The sequence below is a fragment of the Thrips palmi genome, unplaced genomic scaffold, assembly GCF_012932325.1.
Source record: "Thrips palmi isolate BJ-2018 unplaced genomic scaffold, TpBJ-2018v1 HiC_scaffold_16, whole genome shotgun sequence".
NCBI lineage: Eukaryota > Metazoa > Arthropoda > Insecta > Thysanoptera > Thripidae > Thrips > Thrips palmi.
This window is the reverse complement of record NW_023144625.1, coordinates 6,409,793-6,425,835: the sequence shown is the minus strand read 5'-3', so window position 1 is coordinate 6,425,835 and position 16,043 is coordinate 6,409,793. Positions and strand designations below refer to the sequence as shown.

The following is a 16,043-nucleotide window of genomic DNA, read 5'->3' as shown; positions in this document are numbered from 1 at the left end:
CGTGAGAGAGACTCCTCGCCACCACTCGCCCATGCCCCGAGGCGACCGTCCCAAAGGTGCCCCCCTCCCCTCAACATTCCGACCGGCTGTCAAAAGGCTGACCCGGCCTACCCGGCCGCGCCGGTACCCAACCCATATAATACGCAAGCCTGGCCACCGACTGGGGCCCGGTTCCAGAGTTCCAGCCCCGGCAGCTCCAGCAGCTGCAGCCTCCGGCACGACCACTCCTGCAACAACACCGTGGGCCGGGGGCCGAGCGTGGCATGCCACCGATGGGGCGCGGCGCGGTGGGGCCTGGGTGGGGCGGCGGGGGCACCTGGAGAGTGGCTGGAGAGGAGTTGGAGTCTGGAGAGCGCGACCATGCGCCCTGCCCTGTCCTGTGGCCCTGCTGTACCGCCCCGCCCCGCGCCCGAAACGCCTCCAGGCACGTTCCTCAGATGCCTTCTGGCCGCGGTGGCGGTGCGCCGCGGTGGAGAGGAACTCTGTCCCGTCCCGTCCCCGGGCCGGACAGGATCCGCGGCAACGTGTCGAAATACGCGAGCAGCGGCTCAGCCCTCGCCTCGCTGGCCCTTGGCTGCCCTTGGCTCGGCTGGCTCCCTGCTCCCTCGCGTTCCCGCGGCGGCGCGCGGCGCGGCTCGCCACCTGTCCCCTCCTTTCTCCTCCGAGGCGCGCGGCTGCGGCCCGCTCGGCCCGGCAGGCACGGCCCGCGCGCTCACTCCGAACAGCGGTTTCTTCGCTCCTTCTCTCTCGCCTCGCTCTGGCAGGGCGCTCGGCGTTCCACAGGGGCGAGAGAATGAGAGAGACACAAGGCGACGAAGGCACTGTTCGGAATCAAACTGCAGCCGTGTCGGGTTGGGTGGAGGTGCCAAAGAAATACAGCGTGTTTCCAAATAAAATTGTTGTTTTATTGGACTCCTATTATGCAATCAATGGGACAAATTCATGAGGCTAGGCTCACAAATTACCCACAGTTAATTAATATCAATTTCTGCTGGAGCCGTGCTTGCGCCGGCGTCGTCAGCACTTTCGGTTAATGAAATCACAGTTGCAAATATATAGCGTACAGCTTACACACGGTGTATAACAGTATTACAGTATGTTATCACTAAGAAATAAATATGTTGACACTTGAACATGCTACTCCTGGTCATGCAATCAAGCCAGCGAGGATCGTGGAGGATCATCAATTCAATCCATGCACTCACTTACATCATGCGATTCAATACACGAACATACTTACAACGAGACACAAAACGCTTACTAGTAAGTAAAACTATTAATATCCATTATTCGCGATTTACAGCGCGCTTGCCCAGCCCCGGCAATACCCGGCAATCCACCGGCCGGGGAATAATGTTATCATTGGCGTCTAACAAGGAACTCAACTAACAAAACCTTCCAACAGCCTCACACATCAACATCAACAAAGTATAAAAAAGAAGGATTAAGTATATTACAAAAGGGTGCGCTGAAGCAGCCATTTAAAAAAACAACAACTTCACATTACGAAAATATATTACATAAACGTCACTAGAAAATGGAATTCGACAAAGCGATAAACTGGAACGCCATGAAGTAAATGGTAAAATAAACAGCGAGTTCTCGACTAAGTACGCCCGCTGATCTGGAGGAATGAGAAGCGGACGATAGCAAAACGGTAGTCTTCGACAGGGTGGCCAAGAGTCCGGCGCTGTCTAGGCGCTGCCTCATTCTGTCTCACTCTGCTGCGGGGCTGCCTCAAATCTGCCTCACCGCTCAGTGCGCAGGTCCACAAGGCTCTCGCTAGACCCCCGCGACGCGGCCTGGCCGCCGATGCCGCTATGGCCGCCCTGGCCCTGCCGCGACAGTAGCCGGGAAGTCCCCGACAACAGGGAGGACCCCGACGACACCGACGTCCGCGTCAGCCCTGCAACACAAACGCACAGCGCGAAGCTGTTCCGTGAGGACGAGGCCTCCGAGGAAGAAGACTCGGGCGAGTGGGGTTGCCTGACTGCCAGGGGAACGGCCGACAGAGGCAAAGGCGTGCCAAAGGCGGCGCGGCCAAGTCTTGGCGAGTGGTGCGGTGCGCGAGGGCGCGAGGAGTCACGTCGATTTCGGTGCAGTGCCCGGGGCAGCCCGGGGCCGGTTGGGTGAAGCAGGCCTTTCGTCGACGTGAAGGGGCGGCTCCAGGCAAGAGGGGAAGGGAGGGGGAGGGGAAGGGGTTGCAATCGGACGCGAGCACTGACCCAACGGCGTCGAGAAAACGGAGGCGTGGCGTCCTTGGACAGAATGATGACGCGTGACGCGCTTGTGGGTGCCGGAGAGCGGCGTGGCGCCGAGTGGGTGGGAAAGAACATGAAACTGTCTGGAGGGAAGGGAAGGGTGGCCCACCGCTGCGGCCACCACTGAGCAGCGCCGCCTCCACCTGTTCCATGAGACGACCTACACGAGGACGAACGGAAGGGGAAAGGGGGAAGAGGGAAGGCCTGAGAAAAATCCCACCGAAGCGGCGCGTGGTAGCGCGTGGCTGAAGCTGCAGAACATGAGTGCACCGGGATAGTGGGGGCTAGAGAGCTGTGGGTGGGGCGGCGGGTACAAGAGGAAAAGTGTCCCATCCCCGTTTCCAAAAGCCCCATAGAGGGCGTCAAATAATTGTCTAACTGTACATGAACGTTTACTACAGCTAGCCTGAGGTACAAGAATGCATTTTAAATGAAGCGTTGAAAGGCAAAGTTTATCAACGTTTAAGTAGTGTTGCTGTGAAGTAACACTTGCAAGATGCCAACTGTCTTATCTACAATAAATTAATTAAAATAAATTGAGTGAGAGGATAAAGCATAGGAAAGTACGGAAGGAGGGGGTAATAGTGCGTATGTGCTGGGGTTTTAAAGGCCGATACTATGTGCCAACGTGCCAACCAACAGGCAGCAGGTTACAATATGTTTTAAGAAATGGGAAAGGAAGGTAACCAGATTGAACTGAACCAAAGTGCCTTGCTAACAACTTACAATATATTTGACTACATAACAAAAAAGAAATAGTTTAAAAAAATTAGAAAACTAGATCTACATATCTACACTATAAAAAAAAATTACATTTATATCTCAGAGCATCTTAAACTCAAAGTTTCCGAAATGATGAAGTAAGACAGAAAACATAAAAAACACTAGGCCTAGTACAATGTAGCACTTACTTTCCAGTAAGGCTGGAGTTTACTTTGAGATGAAGGAAAAAAATTATAAATTAAATGTCTTTTGCAAAGAGTGACATTCAATATTATCTAACGAAGTGGCTGAGGCAACATCCATGAAGCCTGCATTAAGCTTTCAGGTACAAAAACGATTTTTACTAAAACTATAATGGGGCACTCCAATTCATTAAAACAGATATCGGATAACAAATTTATTCCTGAGATTATTGCTATATGATACGGTATGACTATTTACCAAGTGACTACCTGATTCCTTCGTCACTTTTGTGGCTCTTTTTATAACATATCTCATTTTTTGAGCGTCCATGTTGAACATTAGGTTTATAAACTAACCAAAATTAAATTATTCTGTTCCGGGACTGATTCTGGCTTCATCCCCGTTTCACACCAAAAGAGATTTCGTTTCAGATGTCTCGTCACCGTCTGGCTCGCTGTCGGAATCAGGTGACTCTTCAGCAGCAGTGGAAGATTGCTCTACAAAGACTGTAAGGAAGAAACCAGCAACACAATCTGTTACGCACAAAAAATGTCTAGTTCCCTACTGAAAAATGGGAGGAAAAAATTGTAACAGAGCATCAATTGAATCGTTTTTGGTTTTTTTAATATCTTGATGAAAATCATGGGTGCAATGAAAATGTTAAAACAGGAGAGAAGTACACAAAAAGGACGGGCCTTTGTTTTGGGGCTAATCTGAAAAACACCGGAGGAACATATAGGTAACTGACACCACATTGTGTTATTAACGTGATGCCATGGACAGCATGCATGCAAGGCGACGAGCAGAGTACTGAGCAACCTCAACCACACCTATCAGAATAGAATATCCACATGGTTGTATAATTTTCCCTCGGCAATACCAAACGATATGCCGTACATCCACATTAATTTAATGAAGCAGACAGCAGCCACCAAACCACTTTCTCATGCATAATTGAATGGAAAGGGCCAAAGAAGTTCTCCAAAGAACATACGTAGTGTACTATAGAGAAGAAACTGCAATTTGTAGGAGAAGGATCATATTTATAAATTCCAGATATAGAAATTTTCAAATATATTTCACTTTTGAATTACTGAAAAGACACAACCTACATAAATCAACACAAAAGGACAGGTTAGACAAATTAGCTCCTTCAAGTACTTTCTGTGAAACAAGATTTAGTCAATCAAATCACACAGAAACCTGTAACTTTTTTATAACTATATATATATATATTTCTTTTTGAGAATGTTTGTTAGTAATATTTGAAGGCTAACAAATATTTCTATCAAGCCCCATCACAATTATTCATTTTCAAGGCTAGCATTTCAACTTAACAAGTTTTATTTTGTACTAGCTTCATTAAGACAGTCGCACCGAGCAACATATAGAGTGCACAACTGAGAAACTTTGTAGCCAGTCTTTTACACTCAATTCAGGCCAAACAGCTAAGAGTCATGTCAGTACATGTTTCATGTAACAGGACACACATATTTAAAGCCATCAAGCCAGTTACCAAAACTAAATTGTGAGCATAATTCACTTCTTTGTCTGAGGAGCCAAGACATTATTCACAACATATGTGAGACAACAACAGAAAATTTGTAACTATGTTGTTAACGTCTCTGAATTTTAGAAAATATGGTCATGGTAGTGCTAGAAAATATTTACATACCCTTATTGACACAGAAATAAAAAGGAATAAACAAGAAATACAGAAACTCTTGCAAGGTGTAACACATGCAGAACGCATCTCATCAAGTGAACTGACTGTGAAGAACTGACAACATTGCCACAATTTCACTATGGTTAAAGATCTTTTGAAAATGAAGTTTGTCACAATTTATTTGGCATGTGTGCATGTTTAAGAATATAGTTACAAGTTAATGTACAAAAGAGGAGAAGTTTGAAAAGATATAGAACATGCAGTTAATAGTTATTCTGCTCATGTTATTTTAACTAATAATATTAGACAGGTCATGAATGGAAGTCATGGAACAGTGACCAAACTGCCTTCTCCTAAATCAGACTGAATTTAACACTCCTAAATAGTTGGTACCTAATTTTTAATAGGTCTCTCAAAAACCCGGGTAGCCGGGTCTACCGGGTTAGAACCAGATTGGCAGGTATAATCGGGTACCCGGAAACTATGATCCACCGCCCCAGCAGAGCGCCCGAGTAGGCCGTGTTGCCTGCCTTTCGGGCGGTATACGGTTTTAGCGGGTTCACGGGTTTACCCACGTGCCCCGGTACCGGTTCTACCAGCGGCCCTAGTTCCAACCCGCGCAGACGGGTACCCGCAATTCTAGGTGCCCGGGCAAGTCCTACTTTACAAATCATAAAAATTCACATTGATGATAATTGTTGTCTATGCAGAAAAGTGGCTACAACAAAGTGCATGATTTCTAGAGATACAGCCTAGCTGAAAGGTTATCATATTTTAGGAAATTAAGAGACACATATACATGTCATTAGCAACCAAATCTTCTCTAACTGAGGTAGAAAATCTCCATGGATAAAGGATACATTTTACTGAAAGTACCACATACATCCAGAAGGTCAAAATGAAGAAAGGTCAAAAGCTTTGGACCACAGATCAGGGCAATGTCAAACTGACACAATGCCCACAAAAAATCCATACTATTATTAACGATTTTAAATTCTATATTACAATAGAAGAGCAGTATTTGACTGCCACAAAGGTTATACACAGATTTTCAAAATTCAGAGGTTTGATCAGTGAGCTTACAGAAAGTTCAGGGTGTCATGCACTATGCACTCTGTACTTTGTTTTAGACAAAGAGTGAAAAAACAAATCACGTGAAAGTCTCCTTGATGTCACAATAGGAAACTTGATTTGAACACACAACAGAATCAAATACATTCTAAGTTGATCAACTCAGTAACAAAAATTGCAATCACAATTTTAGGAAGGGACAATAATAAATTAATTGTTTGAGTCCCTTGACTCACATTTGACTTATATACAAACATATTTGTAAGTACATTTGTATATGACGGGAAGTAGTCTTGATCAATTTTAATCCTAACTAGTATTTCTTGTGCACCTAAATGGTTACCAGAAGTAGTCAGAGTTTTCCCTATATTCAAGGGACAATAAAGGTAAAATACAAAATTCCATTAGGAACAGTTTAGTTTTCAAATGTGGCTCGGACAGAATCAATGCAGCAACTGATTTGAAAAAAAAAAAAAAAAGAAAAAAAAAACTTCTTCAGAAACTTGTGATGATTCAGTAATGACTAAAGTGAACACACCATGCTGTTGAGAGCACCTTTATCATGAAATTACATAATCACAGCATACAGTTCCCAATCTAACTCACAATTTCCAACAAAACAATTTTATGACAGCATTACATAACTCTTAAATTGACAGGCTAAATACAGCGCATACAAACAGTTGGCCAATAACATTGATAAATAAATTCAACATGTGAAAATCCGGAAACATCTCTTTTACTCCAATTATCATTTAGCCTACAAACGCTTCTTTCCTCAGTAAATTTGCTCGTATAAACTTTTATGAGTAACTAGTACGCATGTCTACCTAATTTCAAGACATGAAACAACATGTATGCCCAATGCCTCAGTAGTCAAAAGCTCAAAAGTGTACTCAGACCAGCTTCATGAAACAAGTGCATGTACGAGTGGATATGTACACCCTGATATAATAGAACTAAAACAGGACAATATCACGTCTTTTCCTTGAAGTACATGGCAAGAATAGCTTATTCAATAACTAAAATAAGGCTCACATATCACTTTGTGAAGGGTTTGACTTTTAGCACTATTTGCAAAGATTCTAAGAGAGAAAACAATAAGGTAATCTACTTGACAGGAGAAACCATTTCATTACAATATTGTTTCTGGGTAAATTATGTCTCCCTAAATTTTGAAAGTTTAAAAGTTTCAAGCAAACACAGAGTAGGCTGAAATAGAGATAGACCCACAAGAATTTGAGAAAGCTTAACGTAAACCAAAACCCTATGGACTAGAAGATTAGTGAACCCAAAACCGTCCTGCTGACCAAGAGACCAAATACTTAGTGAAGAAGAACAAGGTAAGCTCTCGTTACAACCCATATTCCAGTCATACTTTAGCAAACACATTGAATCAATGAGATACTTGGCTGACAGCTGCTTGAAAAATTATTAAGCAGACAATTAAAAATGTCTGGGGACGGCCTGCGAATTTTCCAAAATAAAATCCTTAATTCTAGCATAGCCACAACTTTATCAACAAGAAAAGTTTGATAAGATAAAAGCTTCTTTATAACACAGGGAGTTAACAGAATTTACTTTATAAGCCACTGAATTATACAAAAAGCATTGGGCAAAAAGGATGCTTTAACTAATAGAATTTAAGAGGGTCAGTCTGCTACTCTTACTGTGTCTTGTATTTTTGGGGAAAACAATACTGTTACATCCTACAAAAAAATTATCACTTTCAGCTTTTGCTTACCTCCTTGATACAATATAATGCTTTCTGTAATGCACTATCACTCAGTGATAGTAGAAAGGAACTTCAAGAAACTGTGTAATTTAACACATTATACAGAGTATGAGCAAAAATGCTTTGTACAGAACTCTCAGAATGTGTTCCCCACAAATTTACAATACCCCTACAACTCAGCAGCGGGAAATACAAAATAGGGCACTAAACAAGCTTTGGGCTAGCCAGCAAGACAGATAGAGCAAGAACAGAAAAAGAGGTTAGTGTTGTGTAGTCCGCTTGATAGACCGCACAGGGCGGTTAAGTCTACCTTGAGCCGATGCGGCACCATTCTTGTCTGAGGTGGGAACCTGCCCACTTTGAATGACTGGAACTGGGCCTCCACCAACAGGTATTCTAAAGAGCTGAATCCGCAAATAATTGCAGATCTCTAGACAAACTGCTGAACAGTAGCGCATGAGATCAAAAAGCACCCAAATCTGGAATTTTTTTAAAACACAAATTAGCGATGAGAAATAAGATGCGATACTTGATTTTCGAATGGCAGGAAGATTAAAGAGAACTTACTAGGCACATCCACAAAACTATGTACTCAGAAATATAGAAGTTGAAGTACTGATTAAGGAAGAGCATCAGAGGGCCTATAAGGGCCGAATCAAAATACTCCATTTCATTTTTGGTCATATGTGCAACCTGCAGAAGAAAGAAAAACGTGACCAAACTGACAATATTATCATGAAGCCTCCAAAAGAGTTAAAAGAATAAATTTTAAAGTAACTTACAACAAGTCGATTAGTTACTTTGGCAGCTACCATGCCAAAGGCCATGATATAAAGAACAGGATTGTTTTCATAAACAGCTTGAACACTTTTTCGATAAATGATGTAAGCTGGAACCACCACAAGTCCAAATGGAATAATGGGGGAGAGCACGCTGGTACCCTGAATGGAACACAAATCTTTATTAGCATGTCACTTGTCACCAAACTTATCTTAAATATCTCAAATGAAACAAGGAAAACAAGGGAACAGAAATAAAATGAATAGAAGTGAACTGTTGCCTATTGTCAAAACAAAACAAAATCAATGATTCTACAACTGTTATTCTGACTAAGAGCAAAGGATTCTTTTAAGATTAAGATATTCACAATGCCTGGAGGCCCAAAAGACTTCCAGAATTTTTTTCTTCGATTATTTCTTTTACTTCGTTTAGACTTGAATCAGACAACAGATAATTGTAAGAAGGGACTTAATCCTATAATATTTCTTTGCATTCCAAATAACTGATACTTAATTAATTTCCAGTGCACTAATGAGCAAATACAAAATGTGAACTGCGGCAGAAGTTCTAAAATTGTGCCAAGTAAGCAAAATTATTTGGACAGCAGTCAAAGTCTTTAAATTACAATACCCAAACTACAGCTTCTATTTTTAAAAAATGAGATTTTATGAATCTCTAAACTTAACTCAATGAGTAACTAATCAAATGAAAAGTAGCACTACACAGTAATATTTGCTAACTGACTTCTCAACATGCCACATTCCACCCACCAAGCACCCCAGATGAAGCACATGCAGTCAACCAATATCTGTAGAGGGGAATTAAAGTTGGGCTTGATTTGAGATTCCAATGTAAAGCCTCACTTAGCAAGTAAAAACGTAAAGTGTTATCATTGAACTATGAGTCATGAATAGTAATATAAAATGCAATTACATAATTTTCAGAGGGAAAAATTAATATAAGCAGAAAGAAAAGCCATTACAAACATTCAGGCATGCAGTTATTAATAAAATTGTTTCAGCCTAATTTTCCTCTCATATCTGCCTGCACTCAGTTAATAAGAAACGCCACAAACTGTGATACTGGTATTCACATAAAGTATGACTCATCAGACTCACTAAGGTCCTTTTCATTATTTTTTCTTAAAGAAATTTGATTGGTGGTTTAGTTTACTCGGTATAAAAAGTATTTGGATGAAGCAATTAAATGCTCTAAAGATATATACAGGGCAAAGTTTACTTTATGAGCCAATCAAATCACCTCTTCGGTAATGTAAAGTCATGCATATACCAAAACATATTTCCACTAGAATGGCTATAAATGATCTGACTGCACTGCCTTGCAGCAGCAAGATAAAAGATTCACCGCGTTGCACTCTAAACACAGACACAGACACACGCAACTGGTAAAAATACTTATTCAGTCCAACACTTACAGCAACAGTTGAACCATTTTTCCCAACCCCGCCAGAGATGATAACAGCCAAATTGGAATGAGCTAGTAACGTAGCCAACATTACAGCGATAACCATTGGAATCAGCTTCACCTCAATGTCCAGCCCTGGGATCTGTCCCAATCGCACAAATGTGTCAGTGGCATGCATGAATAAGTTATTGGTGCACCAACATGCTGCTGCACTCTGTCCTGGTGGTACAGTGTACAGTGTACAGGCAAAGGGCATGCAAGAATTAGGCCTTCGGCACCCTTCAATCTGTCATTTCGTGTGAGAAAAATTCATACAGCAGTTACAGCTCATGGAACATAAGAACAAGACCAGATGTGCAGCAAAACTAGTTACTAATTTAAAATTGATTAATAATATAACGCAGTAGAACCAGAAAGTGTCATAGGAGTAATAGGTGAGATAAAGACAAATTGTGAAGTATGTTGGGTTCACCAGGTAACTACAAAATAATGTTAAGTGTTGAAACTGAATTAAGAATGTATCACGTTTGAAGAAATGTGCAGAGCAAAACTTTTGTTTTGGCTCAGGCATTGAGAAAGTGACAAACCCATTGCACTATGATGTGATCATTGGCATTAGATAAAAAGAAGAGAACTACACGAATACAACAATGGCATATGAATCAATTAAATATTGCAAAAGTTTTAGCAATATACAAATAAATGTCGCAAGATAAGATATTAAAAAACAAATTTCAAAAATCCACTGCCCCATATTAATGAATGTGAGTCTTGCAGAAGTCAAAGCCTGGGAAGGTAAAAGAATATGAATGAGAGCGACGAGGATTCATGAATACAAAAATAAAAAAAAATCATATTTGAAGACAGTTTCTGCCCTTAACCCTGTAATCGGTCATCTGCAAATGTGTTTATGTGGTCCTGCGATAAATGTTGAATTAAATAACTACTTTCTGCAGGGATTTCATTACACATAAGGTCCTGAAAAATTGGGATGATGGGGTGGAGGATTTATGTTAAGGGGGAGGGGGGAGGAGGAGGAAAAGGAGGCGAGGGATAAGAACCAAAGAACCACTGCGAGAAGAAATACCTTACACAAAATTAAATTGCATTTACACATGCAGGCACCCCTAGATTTCACTCCAAAGCAGATAACCATGCTATTGTTCATCGGATAAAAGTTTGTCTTATGGTACTTGTCACCACGTGGCACAAAAATTGACAATTAAATTTTGTTTTCTTTGCAGTTAAAGTTTAGAATTAGACCTGGTTTAAGTATTACAACATACAAGCTAATGTGGCCAGCAATACAGTTGAGGGCTAAACAGGATAAGTGGCAAAGCACGACTAACATTAGTATTATAAAGGGTAGCAATAAGCAAGTGTGCCGAAGTTGCACCAAGGTAATTACAGTCACAAATAATCCGCAAGTCATTTCAGCAATTAATTTGAAAAACACCAAAAAGCTTTGATTTCTACTTTGTACTGCTTTCTTAATTGACCATTCTCAACTTCAAATAAAAATTGCATATATGGAAAATGTTTCATAGAAGTCTTTCCCAAAAAGTATCCAACAATGACAAGATGTAAACCATGCTTCTTTAAAGGGGAAAAAAGATAACTTCATGCCAAATCATGATTTTTTTTTTCAAAAAATTTAAACTAACACAATAAAGAAATGAAAAATAACCACAACCCCAACCACCATGGTCTTTATCCTAAACCAGTAAAACCAGAGATTTTATGTACAGAAATAGGAGAAAGCTAACACTTTTTATGGCTGTATAAAAACTTACTGCAACCGATGAGCCATTTTTACCAACTCCCCCCGACTCAAAGACTTGGCAAAACTGGAAAAAATTTCTCAAATATCCCGTGAGACATCCGATGCTTGCTATGACGTTGAGGCTTACGGTGGCCACAGGGACCTGATATACGAAACAAAAATACCCAGAAAAATGAGAAATGTGCTGGGAAATTTATCCTTTTGAGATAGACAAGAGAAGGAATGGTACAACGGAGATCAGCAGAATGTGAACTGAAGATGACTGAAGGTGACGTTGTGAAGCAGGTGAAAGATGAACTGCTGAAATAAATGACCTATATGTACAAACATATCACACAATGTACACTACAAAGGCTAAGATCAACCAAACTTTAGATCAGTCATGTTTGATATTGCATTGGAAGAATCAACTTCACATGTCCTGGATTTAAGCAACTCTTATCTTGTGCTCTATGGTGTAGTGCAATGTAACATGCATGTAATACTTGTAATAAAGCTTTCAGTGGTAGATTGACAGTAAAGAACAGCATATCACTTGCACAAGTTAGTAAAGTAAAGATACCTCAACTGACTTCAAGAAAGTAATAGTGCTTTGTGAAAATCTCAACAAGTAGCCAGTACAAAACCAGAATCAAAGAAGATTGGTGTTCCATATCATGTAAATAAAGCTGTGAGTGGTCTTTAATCCTTATAAAATCTTGTGACTAAATGGTGAGGTAAGAAGGGGTGCAAATAAAAATTACTGTTAGCAACAAATCCTGTACTCTTCACAAGTGTTAAAATAAAGCCAAATTTAAAACACAAAATATCGAACAACAGAACCAAGGGCTGCAGTCACACATCAAAATATCTAAAAACAATAATCCATATTCATCCCCATACCAACTGCAAAACTAATATTGTTCTCAATGCCATTAATCAGATAGTGCAATATGGGTTATGAACACATAATTACCCCACACCCACCACCAGGAATTACTTTCAAATAGAGGAGTGCAATAAGCTGCACACTCATTCATTTTCAAAAGAAGCCAGAAGATAGGCGAGAGAAAATTCTAGAAGAAAGATGTCTGAGTCATGTTAGCAGAGACATAAAAAAAAGATGAGGCAAATTGATGGAGTGGTTTTCAATTATCTTTCAAACACTCCAATAAATAAAAAAAACCAAACAGATACATGGAGCTTACTGCTGTCTGAGAATATCAAATTAATTCTGCTCAGAATCTAGTTTTTCTTGGTTCACACCTTTAAATAAATAATAAAGGGGTTGAGATGTGATTCCAAAAGTAGTGAATAACCAAAAGCCATTATGCTGTGGTTTGTCAACTTCAAAGCTGTAAAATGCATCTACAATACAAACAAAAGCTGCTGCCAAACACTCTACGTAAAGCTTAAATTTAAAAAAAAGGACAAAAGCCAAAACCCATGCAGTCCTACCATCATTTGCCCATAATTCACGCCTTGTTTCAAATAAAGATGCCTTTCCAACCATTTTCCTGACCCTCATTGACTGACTAACTGATCCTGCTTTTGCAAGAAACTTTGATGGCAAGTCCATAATTTGGATCCAAAAGTCACTTTTGATGTGTTTAACCTTAAATCCCAGAGTACCTTGATTCCTTCATAGCTAATTGTCGCAACATGTTCATCAATCAAGTTTTCAAAGGACAATGTTCACATTTTGTGCAGTAGTAGCAACTGAAAATTCATTTAGTCATGTTTCAAAGCTGCTCAGTTATACTATGGAGTTGCTTCCTATACTAAGTCATATCTGACTAGATGTTAAAAAGACACTCTTAGCCGATGGCATGGCATATTTCACTTACAGCTATGGTTGATCCATTTTTTCCTCCTCCTCCAGATATGATGACTAGGAACATGTTGTATAAATTCAATGAGGCACCAAACAGGGTAAACATACCTATCACATAGCGCAATTCAAAATATTCTAGAGGGGGTATCTGAAATAGAAAAATCCTTTGTTAAACAAGGGACTTGTGGTAGGCAGACTTTGATGCACATTGAAAAGTAGGTCCTACTCAAACCATACATCTACATGCAAGTATGAGAGATATATAGGTGGATTTACTTTCAGAAGCATAACAGCTAAGCACATATATAAGATGAGCTAAGTAAGGGAAAAGCAAAATGTAGACTAAAACTGAGAGCTAGAATTTTCCAAAGATAATGCAGTTGAGTAAAAATGGGAAGAGGTACAAGATACAATAGTATAGTAACTGTTTCTACACTAGCACATGATTGCAGATTTATGTACACTTTAATTACAAAATATAAGAAACAACACAAATGATTTTTCCCCTCTGTGGCCCTCAAGTGGTCACAGGAAATAAAGCAAATTTTGTCAATTGTGTTACTATAATATTTGCTCATCCCCTCAAAGATAAAACTAATTCACAAAAAATAAATTTATCATGAGTAAGATTTCTTTCCTTTCTTCCTGACACTCATAAAGACTAATATCACAAGCATGTAATGAACCTGCATGGAGAAACAAAAGAGAAGGATTTGAAGCAAATAAATTATATCCTTTCTGGAAGAATTTACAATATCTAAATAGAAAGAGACAGGCACAGCGACAGCAGGATCTAAACTAGAGAACAAATTAGACCAAGATCTGAAATATTAACAGGCCAACTCCACTGTTGTAAAGGAAACTAGAAAGGCAGGGTTGAATTTAATAAGTATACTTGCGTAGATTTTTTAATCCTGAAAAAGACAACAGCAAAAGTAAGCCATAACATATAACGCAGCCATCCTGGTTTAAGAACACTTCTGGAAGGGAAAGCATAACACGACAAATAATGAGTGAGCACCCTTGACCCTTGTGGCCTGCTTCAGGAGTAAAAGTAAAGGTTTATTATTGGGACGTGTTGGACTGTCGGCAACCTGAAAACCAGACCTTGAGGACACAGTCCTAAAATGACACTGAACTAACTGTAGATGGAGCTTACCTTTGTCATCCATATGCTTGGACCAAAAATTGTAGAAATAAGATGAATGAGCATTATGGTGGCTTGCGCCTCAGTCACATCAAGTTTGCCAAATCTCAGGGTACCTAGAGAAACAAAATAAACACAAAAATGTAAGAAAGCTCATACTTCGGAAAGGGGGCAGGTAAAGCCATAAAGCAGCATGACTGAGGGTCCTTAAGGTTCTGACAGTCAATGGAGACAGCAAACATCTCTTTCTGCCTGCTGCACAATAAAAAAAAGAGTGCACAATTTCACATCTCATAGGGGACCATTACTATCCATAAATACATAGCCAGAATCTACCACAATTTGGGTTTGGTGGCCTTCTTAGGCTACATGGAAACATGCAGCAGTACTAACCAGACACATAAGTTTGCCAATGTGCACAGTAAAAAAGGGTCATAGCACAGAAACATTGAAAGAACATCCAGGTTGGATAGTGACCCAGTTGCACAGCGATGCAAGCAGATGCCGCAACAAATACTGAAATCAAGACAGAGCATTGTAAGTAGCCCATCACAAAAGTTTTAACACTGCCCAAATATATCCAGAAATATTCACCTGTTGAAATTGAATCACAACCATGGTCAAAAAGTTCTCCAAGAGGACTCGACGTGCCAGTCCGTCTTGCTTGTTTTCCATCAATAGCATCCAAACTCTGATACGCAAACAAGCCTACACCACATAAAAAGAATGCCCATCTTGGTGCCTGGATGAGAAAAAAAAAACACGCAAAGAATGTCTTTTAAAATTAAACAGCCCATTTAGTGACAAGAAATATGATTCACCACACACATAAAAAATTACATAGAATTAAAAATTTGGTCATGGACCAATTCAAATTAACTTGAAGATTTTTTTTAACAACAAGAAAGTATCACGACTTACGTCAGATTTAGCGTCCGCACTGTAGTAGATGAGAATCAATGTTGTCACTATGTTGATAATGAGACCAGACAGGGTTATGAGATTCGGGGCCAGCCATATCGGCACTTGTCGGACGAGCCAATTCCAGTATGGTTGTAGGAAGGCATCGAGCAGACTTTTGCTTTCCGAATTGTATTTATGTTCGCTTAGTCGCTTTAACTGGCCATCTGACAGGATTTTGTCCTTGTAGAAATGCATTTTCACCGCACCATGCGAAGTGATCAGCAGCAGATAAAACACAACGCAGAACGAAGCTGACGTACAGGTGACGACTTAGAACATCTCACATCGAACGATAAACTTGTGATGGATGGGTTGAGAACACGCAACGATTTACTGCGTAATTTTCAAGTCCACATCAGACTCGTAACTTCACACCATTTTTCACACACTGTACTCTAAAAAACGTAAACAGGTTGCGCCACCTAGATCTAGTTCGCGTTTGCAGCGTTGCAGCAAATCGTATGAGAAATTAACTGTAAGTTTATACACACAT

General features: G+C 40.3%; 1 protein-coding gene across 5 annotated transcripts; it reads right to left on the bottom strand.

Annotated features, from left to right (window-relative positions):
- Window positions 1-883: 883 nt before the first annotated feature.
- LOC117643082 (cholinephosphotransferase 1) lies at window positions 884-16,024 on the bottom strand. 5 transcript variants are annotated; one of them, XM_034381739.1, is made up of 10 exons: window positions 15,509-16,024; window positions 15,182-15,329; window positions 14,981-15,103; window positions 14,600-14,703; window positions 13,454-13,588; window positions 11,638-11,769; window positions 8,422-8,580; window positions 8,207-8,332; window positions 7,950-8,118; window positions 884-1,906 (listed from the first exon to the last, which is right to left on the bottom strand). In XM_034381739.1, exons 1-10 carry the CDS (start codon window positions 15,743-15,745, stop codon window positions 1,749-1,751), a joined length of 1,491 nt encoding a protein of 496 aa, XP_034237630.1. In that variant the 5' UTR covers window positions 15,746-16,024; the 3' UTR covers window positions 884-1,748. The 5 variants fall into 5 exon arrangements, with proteins under 5 accessions (XP_034237630.1, XP_034237633.1, XP_034237632.1 ...); XM_034381740.1 differs by lacking the exon at window positions 884-1,906 and adding an exon at window positions 2,969-3,673 and having other exon boundaries at window positions 15,509-16,023; XM_034381742.1 differs by lacking the exon at window positions 13,454-13,588 and having other exon boundaries at window positions 15,509-16,023.
- Window positions 16,025-16,043: the final 19 nt, after the last annotated feature.